We start from the raw sequence: 16,390 nt of genomic DNA, 5'->3' as shown, positions 1-16,390 counted from the left end.
ATAGGCACTCATGCGAATTAAATGTTGCGATGACTGCAATTTTGATCGAAATTGTTGCAAGTAATACGCCAGACTTGTGATCGAACTCTGTGCATTGAAACCCCAAACTTGTATGCTGATGAGCTGGTGACGTTCACCTCGCTACTGCAAACATTGTAGCGTTGGTGAAATGATGAGATACCAACTTACAAAACTAACCTTTTTGTCCTTGTTGATGTTATACCACATTTGTCATGAATTTGTGACAAATAATTTGCATGGACCAACTGTACTTTTGTATTAGTGAATGTTCAGGATGTGTGATTCGGTTGCCACCAAATTTCGACTTGCTGCGATCCTACGGCACACTGCCATCCTCCGTGGGTGATAAAGTCAGGATTTTCTGTGAAGAATTCGCGTAAATTTGCGTCGTAATTTCCCTGTACAGCTTTGTTAACGCTTTAGAAATTATTTTGGAATCAAACCGGGACTCGATTACGATTTGTGTTTCAATAAAATCTTCCAAATAATGACAACAATTTCCGCTAACATTACAGAAACATTTATTCATACTTTTTAGGTTTAGGTTTAAAGTAATAGAAGGTGTTGAACCCCAGCGAACGAACCACCACGTTGACGTCATGCTGGGGCTTAAGAACACCTGTGGCTCAACGAAGAACAGTCCGAACCTGAACATGTTTAGTTTCCACCACTGTGTAACATCTATTGGTTTTGTTCTGCTTATGACATCACAATGCCAAGGTATGGGAGTTTTTTTGAAACTATTTTACAACACTTTTTTGTATATTTTGCAGCAGGAAATGTTTTCGAAGTTGAACCGCAAGATCAAGTTGTTCCACTTCATTCTACAGCTGATATTACGTTCAAGTGTAAAACTAACCTCAATAATCCGATTTATTCGTGGAGGAAGGACAACAAACCCTTGAAAACAAGTAAGTTGTTTAGTGAAACATTAGAAACTCCTGATGTAACTGTAGGTAGCAATTTGGATCAATGTTCCAGATATAGGGAAAACCCTCAATACCGTCCCGATACACTGTGACGTCACGCCAGAAAATACGTCAATTTGACGTCATTAGGCAAGGTTACACGTTACCGAAAAAACACACCTAAACTGTTTTAGGGTAAGAGGGTACAAAAGAGGGTTACTGATAATGAGGAACCTAACACCCTTACCTTCAAGGTGGGTTTCATTGTTCAAGTGGAGACAAATTTCCTTGCTGTTGTACCTTGTTGTCGATAATGATTTGGTCATTGCGTGTAACTTCGGTAAGTGACGTCACATAAAAAATGCCTAACTGTATATACTTACAATTTGAAAAGAATCCAGGATAAAGTTTTTTGCAACAACCTGCTTATTTTTGGTAAAACATCGATAAATGCCGAATTTCAGGGTGAATCTGGCCAGTTTCAAAGTTCCTCGGTTGTCATTGCGAAACCCTTTTCTTGGTTTAGCCAAAATAACGCCAATATTGCGATAGTGCAAGGTCTGGCGCAACAAAATGGACCCAATGGGAGTCTGTAGTTTATTTGGTTTAGATATAACCGACATAACCGACCCGCGGTTATCAAAGATGCCACAAATTACTCACCTGAGAGAGAATATAATTTATCAGTTGTAAACAATCTCATTGTTTTGACAATTCTTTCATTAATTCAACAAGTAAACCTCAACTCCAAAGTTGCCTTTCTAATTTCAAATGTTCAAAAACTATTGGTTGAATGAAATTGTGATTGACGGTAGATACTTTAACCACCTCACGGACGGGCGAAACGGGATTTCCCCGTTTCATGCGAGGCTACTCAACTTAAGTTTTCACGAAGACTTTGCAATATTATAACTCTAATATTTAGTTTATTTACGCCAAAAACGTTGTTACCCACTAAAAGCATATTGTTTTTTGGCAGATTTTCTTAAAGACCGTGAATTTCGACACTTTAGGACGTGTAACTATTTTAGTTCGGAAACAATGATATTCCCAACAAACATGTCCGAAACGCTAGTTTAACCATATCACGATGAACCGGGGAAATCCCGTTTCGACCGTCCGTAAGGTGGTTAAAGTATCTACCGTGATTGACAGGTGGATCTCGATGCCATAATTTGGGCGGGAAGTTAACAATCTCGAACCCACAACCACGTGACCAGGGAAGCTACCATTGTGTCGTCACATGTGATGACGGCATCGTTGTCAGTAACTATGGCAACCTTACATTCGCATGTGAGTTTTCTTGAATTAGTCTTGATAACTTTTGCAACATTCAATATGAAGTACTTGTACAACTAATTCATTTAGACATCTATCCTTTTCCCCATGAAAATACAAGACCAGTAACTATTGCCATCAGGGTTGGAGATTCCATTTCTTGTCCTAAAACAAATTATGCACCAAGTAAGTTGATTTATTTGGAAAAAGTTGTTTTATTTACAAATTAAAACTGAAGTTCTCGTGATGAATCAGGTGAATTTAAATATCTGCATCACTAAGTTTTCCTGTGTGGATTTTCAGATAATCAAGTTGAGTTCTGCTGGGAAAAAGTAAATATAAATGGATTTAAATCTATTGTTGAAAATGACAAAACTCATTATGTGTCTCAACTTGATGGGAGTTTGTATTTTGTTAAACCAACACAAGCAGATACTGGGTTATACAAGTGTGTTGTGAGATGGAATTGGGCAATGAGTGGGGAAGTGTTTGAACAAAAATCAAGTCCTATTCGGTTGGAGGTTCAATATTTGGGTAAGAATTAATTTCTTGATTAATATGGAGTAGTTTAAGCAGAAACATGTATGTAGACTGTCATTGAATGTTTTGTAGTGAAATGTTTATAAGCAGTTATCATGACAACATTAGGTTTTGAAAGAAATCATTGTGTGACCTTCTTTTAGCAATAAGCAACCAACCATCAGCAGTTGATTTTCTGATAAAACCTTCAGAAATAACGAGAGCAATAAAAGGAGGATCTGCACTTATCCAATGTTTGGCAAAAGGAAAGTAAGTCACGAATCAATCCATGCAAATCCATGAAACATGATTAATTCCCAAGTATTACCTTCACATTTCAGCCCAACTCCACGAATTCATTGGAAAAAAGTAGCTGAACCCAAGTTACCTGATGGTCACCAAATCACAGAATCAGGACAACTCCTGCTACACAATATAACAGAGGACATGGCTGGAACTTATATATGTGAAGCTAGTAATATATACAATACTGTGGCCAGAGGGAGACTTGAAGTATTGCGTATGTTTATCATTTTTATTGACAATTTTTGATAAAATACATAATTAAATTTCCCCAGTACATTCAACATCAAATCTACTGACGGATATTAAGAATTAATACAGTTTAAGCTTAAAATTCTTTTGTTACATATTTGAAGTCAAACCAGAGTGGAGTGAGGAAATATCATCTGAGGTAGCAGATCGTTCATCAACTCACAGTATGAGATGTTCAGCATCTGCTCAACCACAAGCTTCTTATACATGGCTGAAAGATGGAGAAGAACTTTTCAACACAGATCACATTGTTATCAGTAATGTAGACGGGGGAAGTGAACTAACATTACAATCAGTCAATGTTACAGATGAAGGAATGTATCAGTGTGTTGCTTACAATTCTATTGGGTACCTTTTTTCAAGTGCACATTTTGCAGTTGCAAGTGAGTAATTTTGTATATTTATAAGGTTCACAGGCTTCGCAGCCAAGGCATTATAGTGGCTGATCCAGCATGATCAGAATATTAGAGCTGTCGCCAAATATAAAGGGCCTGTGCAGTGGGACGATCCTGTCGTGCTATGCGAAAGCATGGTATTACTTCTGTATGTATAAACATAGTTTTTAGAGGTTACAGAGAAATGATACAGAGTAAATTTTTATTTGTTAACAACCAACAATTTTCCTTGCAGTCAAACCTACATTTCATAAACCCTTACCTAAGATAACGAACGTTGTAATGAACAGTGATGTCATAATGGAGTGTGATGCAACAGGAAAACCTCCCCCAACAATTAAATGGTTGAAGGGTTTTGATTCACTCAGCAGTAGTGATAAGTATGTAATTATTATTAGATTTTTAAGACACAGTAAAAGTTGTGGTTGATTGGCCTTGATCAACATTTTTCATTTTCTACAGGTCTTCCTTGTTTTATAAAAGTCATTGAATTCTTGCTGTCTTTACAGACCCAAAATATACAACAAGTTATTGGAAATTATGAATATCACAACATCAGATGAGGCAGAATATACTTGTGTCGTTACAAACAAACTTGGATCAATTTCTTGCAAAACTCAACTTCAAGTTTTTGGCAAGTTGAAATATTGTATCGATTGGCTTTCTAGAATATGTTTCTGATTCACAAAAAAATCGGAAAAAAATATTTACTGTGATATTGGGATAAAATATCAGATCTTTAATTAATTTTTGTCCGGGTAATTTGTGTTTGTGGCTTGATAACCAGTTACAGAAGCGAGGGTTAAAAATGCTTGCAGCCATGAATTTTATTTTCTGCATACTGAAATTTTGACTCAGTTTTTCCATCTACTAAAAACCTGCACAGAAAATAGAGAAATATACATCCAAGGAAGCTGGTTTACCCACATATTAATTTTGTTTCCAGCTCCAACTGTAATCATCCAATATTCGACAACCCAAGTACTTGAAGCTGGGGATGCAGTTGAACTTGAATGTTTTGAAAAACATGACACAAAATTGGAAGTTTCATGGAGCTGGAAACAAAATAACAAAACAATCAGCAATATTGATTCTCACTACAAAGCTACTGGTGGAGTTTTGGAGGTAAGTACATAAAGCAATTTTGTCGCTTTTGCTGTTTCAGATATGATACTTTTTTCCAGTTGCGTGATGTTGGAAGTCAACAAATTGGGGAATATGAATGTTGTGCAGCTACTGAAGTTTCAACTGATTGTAAACAAATCTGTGTTGATGTTTTCGGTACAATTTGGGAAAGCATTAATTCTTTATCTTTTCGCTAAAACTATAATGCAGAGTCATTAATATTTTTAAATATTCACAAATATGATTTTAATATTAAGTTTGTTTATAAGACCCAATTGTATTCTAGTCCCACCTGGTGCACCAACCAATGTGAAGATAATGTTATCATCGTCCAACTCTCAACTTGTTACATGGAACGAACCTAAATCAAATGGAGCCTCCATAACTAGTTATGAAGCTGAAAAGAAAGGAGAATATGACACAGAATGGAGTCAAGCTTGTTCTACAAACACAACATCATGCACAGTTGATAACTTACTTCCATATAATTATTACTCATATCGTGTTTATGCATGGAACAAGATGGAAAAAAGTGAAGCCAGTGCAGAAACCGAATGGAACATTACCATGGCTGGAGGTAAATGTACCCAGAAATGTGAAATTCAAGATAATAGTAAAGTAACAGGTTTTCAAACAATCAAAAAAATCTTTGAATGTGTCTTAGTAAATCTTGTAAATGCCTTTACTAAGAAACAATTAAATAAATTTGTGAAGCCTCAACCAAAATTGTAATACAAAGTATAACCTTGTGTCAAAAAGCAGTTTATTATAAAGAAAACATGTTTCGCTAAACGCAGAAGTAATACCACGCTTTCGCATAGCATCAAGGCAGGATCGCCCCACTGCGCAGGCCCTTTGCGCATGCTATGCGAAAGCATGGCATTACTTCTGCGTTGACTGATTACGGTGGTAGAGATCCTCTACGTTGTGAAGGTCGCCTGGCAAGTTGTGCGCTTGCGCACCAGTGTACCTTGACCACAATATACCCCGTGAAACCACTAAGCTCCTGTAGCTCAGTTGGTAGAGCGTTGGGCCTGGTTAGCCCAGGGTCGTGAGTTCAAACCTCACCGGGAGCTTGATTCTTTAGATCTCGCTCCGACTTGTCGGGAAAAAGTGGCTGATCCAGCTTGGCTGCAATGCCTTGGCTGCGAAGCCTGTGAACCTTATAATTCGCTAAAAGCATCATCAGTTCTTATTTGTGAAGTTTCCACCTGTGCCACGCACAATAAGTGGCGTTGGAAAAAAGTCAATTTCAGAAAAAAAGTATCGAATGTTATTACTCACACCACCTGAGGTTGTCGATAAATCCTGCATTAATTTACTTTTCAGCATTGCCCAAACAACAACTTACTGACCATTTCGGTTAATATGCACACTTTTTGATTTTATTTGTACAGACTGGGCTTTCTTTATGAAAGCACTTTACCCTAAGACTTTTGCTATGAAGTAATAAATACAAAGCTGAAAATGTATGTTGCATCCTTATTTTCACAGCTCCTGTATCAGCACCTACAGGAATATCTGGAAATCATGAAGAGGGAAAACTGGTTGTAACTTGGGAGGTAACAGGATGTGTTCAGCAAAAATTAGTGTATTTAGAAACAAATATCTTTTCCCAAGCTTTAAACTGGTTTCTTTATGCTATGACAAATATTTTAATAATCTTCTGGCACAATTAAACACACATTTTATTCACGGTCAATTCCCCTCCCATACAGCTTGGCTTCATAAGGAATTAAATACTTCACTTCTGTTGAGGTCACTCCTCAAACACAACAACTTCGATAAAGCCTAGCTAAACAGCAGGTGAAGCGTCGGTGAATAAAAGTTATGTTCAATTGTGCCCGAAAAACAGATTTTCAAAATATAGTACGCCTGGGGAGCAACCCTTGCTGCAAGGAACAATTAAATTTCATGCATTAATATAGCACACTTGACAAGTTTATAAACAGCTTTTTAAAAAAAATTACTTTCACAGGGATTCCAAAAAAGGTATTATGGAGCAAAAATTGTAACCTATGAGATACTTTTGCAAAAAGAAGAATTATATGATGGTGCAGATACTCCAACACCACCTAGTGGAAGTTCGTCGGTTACAAATATTGAACATGATGTTCATGCAACACAAACTGTCTTCAAGGTACACAGCAATAAAAATTCTTGATGTTTACAAAATTTTAATATTTTGCTTTAAATGAAAGGTCGATGTTTCAAATGTCAACACATATTACTGGGTGAAAATGAGAGTTGCAAACTTAGCTGGGAAAGGACCATATAGTAAACCATTGATGATTCATATAGAAGGTGAATTGAAAAACACTTTGTACTATTATAAATAATAATTATTTATGTAAAAATATAAATAATCGTAGAACCAAAGTAATTAGGTTGTAATTTATTAAAGGTACATACGTATTTTTTTTTGTGGACAGAAATTGGCTGTTTATTGTATGTTTTATTGGTTACGTAACAACTCCATTGTCGGACTGGATAATAATTTGTGATGTGTCTGATTGTGGGAGTTCTTATCTGTTGATGATGAATTTTTGTGTATTTTAGTTCAAAATTTATCATATTATTTAATTTTTTTTCAATTATTTAATAAAAACAAAAGTATTGTAGCAAAAATAATGGAATCCAATCAGTGCATTTGGCCATCGTCAAAAGCTACTGTTTTTCTCAGAGGAGCAGAAATAATGCTATTAGATGACGTAACAACTAGATTTTGTTTTGCAGAAAAAAAAACATGTGATATATACCTCATCATCCGAATCGTTGCACTCCTTGTGTTCTCTATTTTTGTAGTATTTGTAGTGCCTGTTCAACCTTTGCCACGTCTTCGTTGACCATAGCGCCCTCTATAACAGGCCTGGACACTCTTTCTGTGTTTTGTCCAATGCAGCTGCAATCATTTTTTCCCCTTCAAATAATATATACTAGTGGACCTTCATTGGTCACAAGCCACAGTAATTGTGGTGGGCAATAAAGCAAATCACTCAATATGTGTATTAAGGCTGATGACCTTCAAAACTTGGTTTAGGGACACACAGAAGATAATTATTGCTGTTTTATTGATATATGCACAATAATCATTTAAATTGCGTCATGGACAACAATGGTTTTACTGGCAAAGAGGATTTGGAGAAATATGCAAATATTGAATTTGACAAGGTCGATACATGGTTGCAATCCAATAAACTTACAGTTAATTGCCAGAAAACCAAGTTCTAAAAAAACGCGCACATTGTCAAATTTGCAAAACAAAAACCATACCACCCTTATTTTCCCATGTTTTGCGCACATCACGAATACATTTCGGCCATAAAACCTTGCACAAACGTATGCCGTTGAAATCATTTTGAACCAACAAACTTGCACACTCCTGCTATCGAATAAAATCAAATTTGGCCTTCTAAAAAAACGCGCACCTTCTTAAATTGGACAAATATCAACCATATCCCCTTTACGCCCTTAAACGCTATAGAGCTTCACGCGAATTTTAGAAGTGTATTTTTTTTGGATTACGACTGATAATACGCACAATTTATAAGTCAATATGGGTATAATGAGACTCTTGGCTATTGTTATCTTCCCGATAAGGGTTATTCCTCTGGTCGCCCAAAGGTTCACTACTATGTTCGCTTTTTAAGGAAAGAGGAAAAGTTCAATTCAATTATATCCTCATCCTTGTATTTTCTGAAGTCCGTAGCCATTGAAGTCCAGTCAGTTGAAAGGGTTTATGTTGGTTTGAGCGATTTGGGCAAACGAAAAAGGCAGAGAATTTTTCCATATTTGCTTTGCAATCAGTTATTTCACCAAAGTCCTTTAAAATTTGAATGAATTTTGTGAAATCAGTATCCGAACCTTGTGTAAAAACAATGGGATGTTTTGCAAATAAGGATGTTTTGTATTCTTTATCGTAGAGGCGTATTCCTTTTAAGTCGCCCTGTCTAAGCGCTGTTACCAGACATTCAATGCAGAGCACGAACAAAGTTGGGGAGAGTGGTGCAGCAAAACTTTATTATTAAATGTTATTTTCTGTTATATTGCGCAAATTGATTAGCGTACGTGCGCATATGGTATTTTGGGTTAATTGCTTCGCTCTCTCCGACATATGGGTTAATCTCTGACATATGTGCAAATCGGCTTTGCGTTTAATAATCACATCGACGTTTTTTATAATCCTGTCCACATCGGTATTTTTTCTTATTTCGTTTATATTATAAATACCGCACGGCCTTGAGCTAAAAGAGGGGAACAGAGAACGAGAACTATAAGACAAGGACACTGAGCGAGAGACAAAAAGCAATTGAAGTATAACTCTCGTCGCTGCATTTTAACGTTGTATGTTTTGAACCAAGGTATGTTTCTTTATCGTTTCAAGTTTTGATTAAAAAATCTTAAAGTGTCAAAGGCTTTATAAATATCTAAAGACAGTACTGCCCCAGAAACACGGTAATGGTCCGTACTCTCAATCATGTCGAACAGCAACCGGATATTTGTCCACATATATTGGTGTGGTTGGAAGCCGTGTTGGTCCTTGGATACAACACCGCGTATTCTTGCGTTGACCACTTTCGAGGCGATCTTATAGTCCATGTTTAGCAAAGTTATCGGGCGATAATTTTGGGGCTGTAGAAGATCTTTCCCAGTTTCAGGAAACAGGGTGATCAGTTTGTGACGTGGACATTTTACCAGTTTAAATTTCTCTTGATATTGGTCAATTTTGGCACGTATTTAAACCACAACGCTGAGCAGAGTTGTTTAAATTAGAGAAGTTTTTCGCATGCCGCCATTATGCTAAACCGCGAAAAGAGGGTCACGTTTAATGGGAGATTTGGAAGTCGTCCGCCATCTTAATTTCAAATATGTTTGCATGTTGTAGAGCATTAAATTTCCGTTCTCTTGATATTGGTCAATTTTGGCACCTATTACCATAACGCTTAGCAGAATTGTTTGAATTATAGGGAAGATTTTCCGCAAATTTTTTTTTCGAAAATCGCAAAAGAGGCGATTTTTTTTATTGATATAGCTGCGACAAGGTTTTTTTAACATGATTTGAGGTTTAAACTGCTTGCTGACCCCTGTAATTTGATTCTAATCAAAAAACACAAATTTTTAGTAAATGACTGTTGTACCTTGTAAAATATGGCAAATTTGCAAAATTATTTTGCCAGAATTCTGCTAGAATAAGGGTGGTCAATAAACGTAGAAAAAGGCAATCGACGCATGTCACGGTTCGATAAATACGCAGTAGTCGCTACACCACCCCCTTTCAGAAAAAACATCGAGTGAGTGCAGGATGTCGAGGAACTGCGACCGGTTCCGTCAGGTCAACTTCTGCGGGCTTAATGTTAATAACATTCTAAACTTGATTTGGGGGAATTAATATTAATATAGGTCCTAAAGCACATGTACAATAATTAATCTAAAAACTGCTCACAACTTTCTTTGCGAAGTCATTGGGTAAATTTTGCAACTTTTTTTTGCGAAAAAAGTAGCTTGAGCCTGTAAGGTTTGAACCTCACCAGCAAACCGTTGTATCCGAATAAACAGTTTATTATCAGGCTGTGAGAATAAATCCCAAGTCGGCGAATAGCTTGTAGAATCTCAGTAATAATAGCAGTGTAACAGTAATAGTTTTAAGATGCCTAGTAATAGTTTTAAGAGTTGAAACCTGAACGTCTCCTGTTTGCGTTGCCCTGTTTACTCGTTTTGTGACGTGTGATTTCTGTTTACGTTTTCAGGTTTCTGTTAACAGCTGTGAGGTGTTGTACTTGAAACGACCAGTCCCAAGCCCCTAAACTATTAGGTTGATGTTAACGGGTTAACTAGATGCGTTTCTTGCTTTTTTTAGCGTCCAACGTAATTCTGGTGCAAGAATTATTCGAATTCATTCAAATATCAAGCCGCATCTGTCTAAATTCTTGCCTGAGAAACGTTCACTGGGTTGATTTTAGTATTTGTTGTTCCACACCACATGATTATTTAATCAGGACATTTAAACCAAACCGATATTACTAACAATTGACAAAAGCAAATAATCTACACTTCATTTTGTTTTACTAATACAGATACGCAAAGTTACCTTTTCAACAAAAGATCTTGAGCAAGTAATAACTTACAAATTACAACCGATTTAACAATAAACGGTTGTAGAGGTTTACTGGTCATTGCTAATTAAAAAAATAATTTTTCTTGGTATCCAAAAAAAAGTTATAAATGAAGCAACGCTTGACAAGAACATCACATTATCCAGCAAGCTCAATCACTTCCCCGCCATCCTGCTCAGCACGGGGGTTGTATTTAACACTTGAATCGAACGCTTGAGAAGAACGATTCCTTGCTGTATGGAATGATGATATTTTGGATACGAGCCAATTGTTCATCTTAGGCAATTTCTCTTCCAATGCTTTGGAGTAGAGCAAGGGGTTGAGGGCGCTGTTGATTGGAAGCAACAGACAAGCACTCAACACATAAGCGTCTCCTGGCATCTTCACTCCTCCAACACTCAAAAATCCCATCACACAAATTGGAATCCAGCAACAAAAGTCGGTCAAAATCAACCTGCTGATTCTCTTCTGCATCTTGGAGCTGCCATCAGTGCTTCTGGATCCTTTCATGCGGTTGCTTCGCTTGTAAATAAGAAAATAAGCAACCACCATGTAGATGAACATGAGGAAGTTGATTGTGATAAGGAATGTTGAATATTCCCAAGCAAACTCATTGGTTGTTGCAAACAAACGTGGCATACAGACGCTCGTTTCACCATAATATCCAAACTCTCCCTTGATAGAGTTACGTGGAAAGGCGTTTTCAATTGTACGTTTAACATCGTACCAAGACTCTGGTTCTGATGCGGAAATTCTTTGTGCAAGTAACAACATGTTTTCTCTTGATACGAAATCGGTTTCATAAAAGTTGTTTGGAAACCAAACATCAGTGGCAAAGTACTCAGAAGTTGCGTTGAGCAAAGGAACGGTTGCCAACAAAATGGCTAATGTCCAACAAGACAATTCAGCAATCACAGTTTTAGTAACACTAACGTTTCGTATAATGTACGGCTTATAAACCGATATCAGTCGAAATGTGGTCATAGCTGTCATAGTGAAAGCTGATGCTTCTGATGATACAACTACAAGTGCTCCAAGTTCTGAACACAAGCTACTTGATCTCCATTCTTTATCAAACAAACAATAAGATCCCGAATATCTAGTCCCTTGTATTATGATTGCCAGTAGATAAACTCCCATGAGAAGGTCAGACACGCAGAGGTTAAGAATAAAAACGCTTGTATTAATGAACAAATTCTGGTCATTGCCAGCTTTTTTTAAGTCTCGTGTGGTTGTAACAAATACAAACGAATTCCCTCCCAGTGCTAAGATGCTTGTCACCCAGAAGATACCTCGATAAACTGGGTTTGCGATCATTTCGTTGACGTCTGCAAATGCGTTTCCAGCTAAATTAACACATTCGTCACTTCCGTCTGAGCAGTCATTAATTCCGTTCTGTACAAGTTTCATTTCAACAGACAAAGGTTGTTTATTGGTGCAATAAAACCTGGTATTTTCACAACGACACCTGCTTTCATCAGATACGTCATCGCAGTCGATTATTCCGTCACAAACATGATTCCTATCGATGGAAATCTTTCCTTTACTTTTGCAGTAGTAGCTGGTATTGTTACAAAGTTCTAAAACTTCGTCAGTTATGTCGTCACAATCAATAATTCCATCACAGACTCGATGTGATTCTATGTTGATTTCCCCACTAGCGAAACATTTAAACCTGTTCGGGCAATATTCTTCCCCTTTTAAACCTAAATAATCTTTGATAGATCCATCACACCACAATGGGAAGAATTGTTTTGCGTCCTTTCTTTGAAACCACCGACTAAATTCTTTCTTCATCAGTTTAACACAAATGGGCTCGTTGTCTATATTATTATTAGTGTAAATTCTGTCATCTGCTACACACTCGTTGCGTGAAACAGCAGTTGAACAGTATTTTGTGTTAGTTTGGTTAACACATTGTAAACTTGTGTTACACAACACCTTATCTTGGTCCACACACGTAGAACTGTCCTTACAATGCATTTGGTTCTGGGGACAATCTCCTCGTATATCGCGACACAATATTTTATTTTCGCATAAACATTCATCTGACATATCAAAGCAATCCACTACACCGTCACAAACTTGCTTGCTTGAAACTATCAGCTTTCTGTCCAAACACTGGAAACATCTAAACTGTCCATTGAGGAAACAAATATCAGAACTGTCAGAACATTGAGCCACTGAATCGTAGACGTTGGTTTGAGGTAAAACACAAACACCTTTTCTTGATGATCCAGAACATTTAAACCCAAACCCATGTTGAACTTCGTCACTTTTGTCGCCACAATTGTTAATCAGATCACTTTTTCCATCACAAAAGTAGTTGCTTGATATAAGTTGTTGATTTTCGCAGAAAAACACATTTCGGCATACCTCAGTAAGATTTGTACATGTTGGAATTGTACAAACCACTTTATGAACTTCACAATTATTAACATCAGTAGCGCACGTTTTACTAACAACTTCATTGCACGTATGTGGATAAGTCGTATGTATGAGATTTCTGGCTTCCTTTTCACTTGGACAAGTTAGAGCAACCACATGACAAGATTGACATGTGATGTTAGAAAATGAACAAACTTCGTCACTTTCACCAACACAATCTACGAAGTTATCATTTATCCATGTAAAAGGTATACATCTACTGTCTGGAGAGCATTGCGTGTTATTTGGATTACATGGACATCTGGCGTGAGTACCAGAACAGTTGCATGTATAATGTGTCTCATCACTTCCATCAATACAGTCAGGTTTTCCGTCACACAACAAAGATCGATCAATGCATTTTAAATCATTTCTACATTGTTTCAATCCAACACAAGCACACTCAAACTTGTCCACTGGACATGTGCAGTTAAACTCATCACTACCGTCCTCGCATTGACTAATTCCATCACATTCATGCCATTTACTGATGCAACCATGCCCTGTAGAGCAGTTTTTAGTTTTGTAACATGAACAAGCAAACTTGTCCACTGGACATGTGCAGTTAACCTCATCACTACCATCTTCGCATTGACTAATTCCATCACATTCATGCCATTTACTGATGCAACCATACCCTGTAGAGCAGTTTTTAGTTTTGTAACATGAACATGCAAACATATCCGCTGGACATGTGCAGTTAACCTCATCACTCCAATCTCCGCAGGTATTATGTCCATCGCATTGCCAAGATTTTTTTAAACAACCATACCCTGTAGAGCAGTTTTTAGTTTTGTAACAAGGACATTCAAACGTATCCGCTGGACATGTGCAGTTAACCTCATCACTCCAATCTCCACAGGTATTATATCCATCGCATTGTAGAGATTTTTCAATACAACCACCTCTAACGGAGGCACAAGTTTTAGTTTTGTAACATGGACATTCAAACTTGTCCACTGGACACGTACAGTTAACCTCATCACTACCGTCATCACAGTCAATATGTCCATCACATATAAGGGATTTACTTATGCAGTCGCCACAGTTTCTGGTGGTTAAACATGGACACTCAAACATATGTGCCGGACATGTGCAGTTAAACTCATCGCTGCCATCTCCACATTGATCAAAACCATCGCATTCGTAAGTTTTGCTAATGCAGCCATTTTTAACTGCACAGTTTTTAGCTTTGTAGCAAGCACATTCGAATTTATCTACTGGGCATGTGCAGTTGATCTCATCACTTAAATCTCGACAATTGCTTTGTCCATTACAATGCAAACCTTTTTCTATACAACCATAACTTCCTGGACAAGTTGTGTTAAAACAATCGCACTGGAATCTACCATCAGGACAAACACCACTAAACTCATCACTCCAATCTCCACAGTCGTTAATTCCGTCGTACAACCAATCCCACACAATACATCCTGCTTGATTGGACCCACATTTACCGACCTTGTGGCAAGCGCATTCGAACATGGACGTAGGACAAGTGCAGTTGGGGTCAAGATACGGAGCTTCACAAACCGGTAGATTTTCATCTCCTGTTGTAAGTAACAATTTATCGTTTGTAATGACAATGTCAAGTTATTTACACATTGTTTAAATTAATTGTTTGTTTGATTTGAGCTTATGACGTAACAAGGCGCTTTTTCATATTCAAATTGCTGGACAGTTTGCTTTGTGGTTGTTGCATTTTTATCCTTTTGAGATTAATTTTTCTGGAATACCACGTAGCATTTCAATGATACAAATAGGCTTGGCCAACAAGAGTAGAAACAGGGCAGCAGAACTTACTAGTAATGGGAAGAGGAGCCAGACTCGTGTCCTCACCCGGACATTCACCTTCCGCCCATCCGATGAACACAAATATCAAAAATAACTTAAACATTATCTACGATATCTGTGTTTTAGCTGCAAAATAACAAATTTTATGAAATAACTAAGAACTGTGAACGAAAATGTCTGCTGAATATATACTAATTCCAGAAGGTAGTTTAGGGGACAAATTGTCAGAAAATCAAAATAGGGAAGTTGCTTTTCTTTCAACCCACTCCATTATTTGCATAACCATAACTTGGTATAGACTGTCCGTTAGGGGAGACCGGGGATACCTCGGACACGGGGATACCTCGGACCAGGTATTTTACGTCACAGTTAGGTATTGTTAAGACACTTTTACAAAAGCTTTATGTCTCCATCAAACGTTAACAGGAACTTTGGAATTAAATCATGTCTGCTTAAAAAGTTATAATCGAAAAAGTCAATTTATCAGTGAAACCAAGTTTTTTAATATGTATGTGGAAGGTTATATATCTGTCACAGTTAATCAAAATGCAGTAATTTTGGGTTGATTGCATAATCAAATATGTATTCTTGGATAGGCCAATGATGATTTTGTGTAACCTTTAAAAATACGGCCATAGTTTAGAAATTTCTATGTCGTCACGTGGTCGGGGATACTTCGGACATCATGGCAAAAAATCGCGAGAAGGCAACAATTTTTGAGTTTTATGAAAATTATCGGTCATAGTAGAGAATAAACAGAGGCTGGATGAAATGATTGAATTTTGGCAGTAAGAAAAAGTCCCAAAGATAAAAAATCGTTTGTTGACTCAAAAATCTATGATATCCGTGCTGCCGTTAAACGTATACGATTTACCCAAAGCATGAACGTGTGGAAGGGTCGAAACGATAAGTGGCCACGCCCCGATTCCTGAAAGCTTGAATGATATTTTATGCGCTAATGCCCCAAAGCTGATATTGCGCCAAGTTTGATTTCAGTTATTTGTTAAATAAACAAAAAAAATGTCTGTTAAAACTGGCTGGCCGAGATATCCCCAGTCACGTCCGATGTTACCCCGGTACCGGGGTGACTTCGGACATTTGAGACCTGTTTAAAAAATGGGCTGAATAAACATTTTTAGTGAGCTAAAACGAACGAAAAACCTTTTGTTTTTTGAGCAATGCTTTACTACTTACAACAAAATAAAATTTAAGAATGAGGTTCATAATTTAAAAAAAATATGAGCAATTTTTCCAA

General features: G+C 37.2%; 3 protein-coding genes across 3 annotated transcripts in view; 2 read left to right on the top strand and 1 right to left on the bottom strand.

Annotated features, from left to right (window-relative positions):
• Window positions 1-7,713, top strand: part of LOC145914346 (contactin-3-like) — a 41,708-nt gene extending 33,995 nt beyond the window's left edge. The window contains exons 28-31 of the mRNA XM_083002172.1: window positions 6,296-6,363; window positions 6,780-6,941; window positions 7,003-7,105; window positions 7,538-7,713. Coding sequence (XP_082858298.1) covers window positions 6,296-6,363; window positions 6,780-6,941; window positions 7,003-7,105; window positions 7,538-7,647 — 443 coding nt within the window. The 3' untranslated portion in view covers window positions 7,648-7,713. The remainder of the gene's footprint in view (window positions 1-6,295; window positions 6,364-6,779; window positions 6,942-7,002; window positions 7,106-7,537) is intronic.
• Window positions 2,020-6,251, top strand: LOC145897652 (contactin-3-like). Its single transcript, XM_082986044.1, has 12 exons — window positions 2,020-2,084; window positions 2,242-2,393; window positions 2,511-2,741; window positions 2,891-2,996; window positions 3,068-3,246; window positions 3,386-3,664; window positions 3,912-4,056; window positions 4,186-4,310; window positions 4,623-4,801; window positions 4,861-4,930; window positions 5,088-5,378; window positions 6,199-6,251. The coding sequence occupies exons 1-12, from the start codon at window positions 2,020-2,022 to the stop codon at window positions 6,249-6,251; spliced, it is 1,875 nt and encodes a 624-aa protein (XP_082842170.1).
• A 3,339-nt stretch (window positions 7,714-11,052) lies between the features above and the next one.
• Window positions 11,053-15,238, bottom strand: LOC145903933 (uncharacterized). The gene is made up of 3 exons (XM_082992127.1): window positions 15,145-15,238; window positions 14,047-14,891; window positions 11,053-13,911 (listed from the first exon to the last, which is right to left on the bottom strand). Exons 1-3 carry the CDS (start codon window positions 15,236-15,238, stop codon window positions 11,053-11,055), a joined length of 3,798 nt encoding a protein of 1,265 aa, XP_082848253.1.
• Window positions 15,239-16,390: the final 1,152 nt, after the last annotated feature.

The sequence above is a fragment of the Ascidia mentula genome, chromosome 1, assembly GCF_947561715.1.
Source record: "Ascidia mentula chromosome 1, kaAscMent1.1, whole genome shotgun sequence".
NCBI lineage: Eukaryota > Metazoa > Chordata > Ascidiacea > Phlebobranchia > Ascidiidae > Ascidia > Ascidia mentula.
Note: the sequence above shows the minus strand (reverse complement) of the source record. Positions and strands in the feature narration are given on the sequence as shown.

Excerpts from the sequence above, each read along its gene's own strand:
- LOC145897652 (XM_082986044.1), top strand. The coding sequence starts at position 2,020 with ATGAACCGGGGAAATCCCGTTTCGACCGTCCGTAAGGTGGTTAAAGTA. Across the intron at positions 4,057-4,185 it reads TCACTCAGCAGTAGTGATAA|ACCCAAAATATACAACAAGT; the intron begins GTATGTAATTAT and ends CTGTCTTTACAG. Across the intron at positions 4,931-5,087 it reads TACTGAAGTTTCAACTGATT|TCCCACCTGGTGCACCAACC; the intron begins GTAAACAAATCT and ends ATTGTATTCTAG.
- LOC145903933 (XM_082992127.1), bottom strand. The coding sequence starts at position 15,238 with ATGTTTAAGTTATTTTTGATATTTGTGTTCATCGGATGGGCGGAAGGT. Across the intron at positions 14,892-15,144 it reads GGCTCCTCTTCCCATTACTA|GAGATGAAAATCTACCGGTT; the intron begins GTAAGTTCTGCT and ends TACTTACAACAG. Across the intron at positions 13,912-14,046 it reads GCGGAGATTGGAGTGATGAG|GTTAACTGCACATGTCCAGT; the intron begins GTTAACTGCACA and ends GGTAGTGATGAG.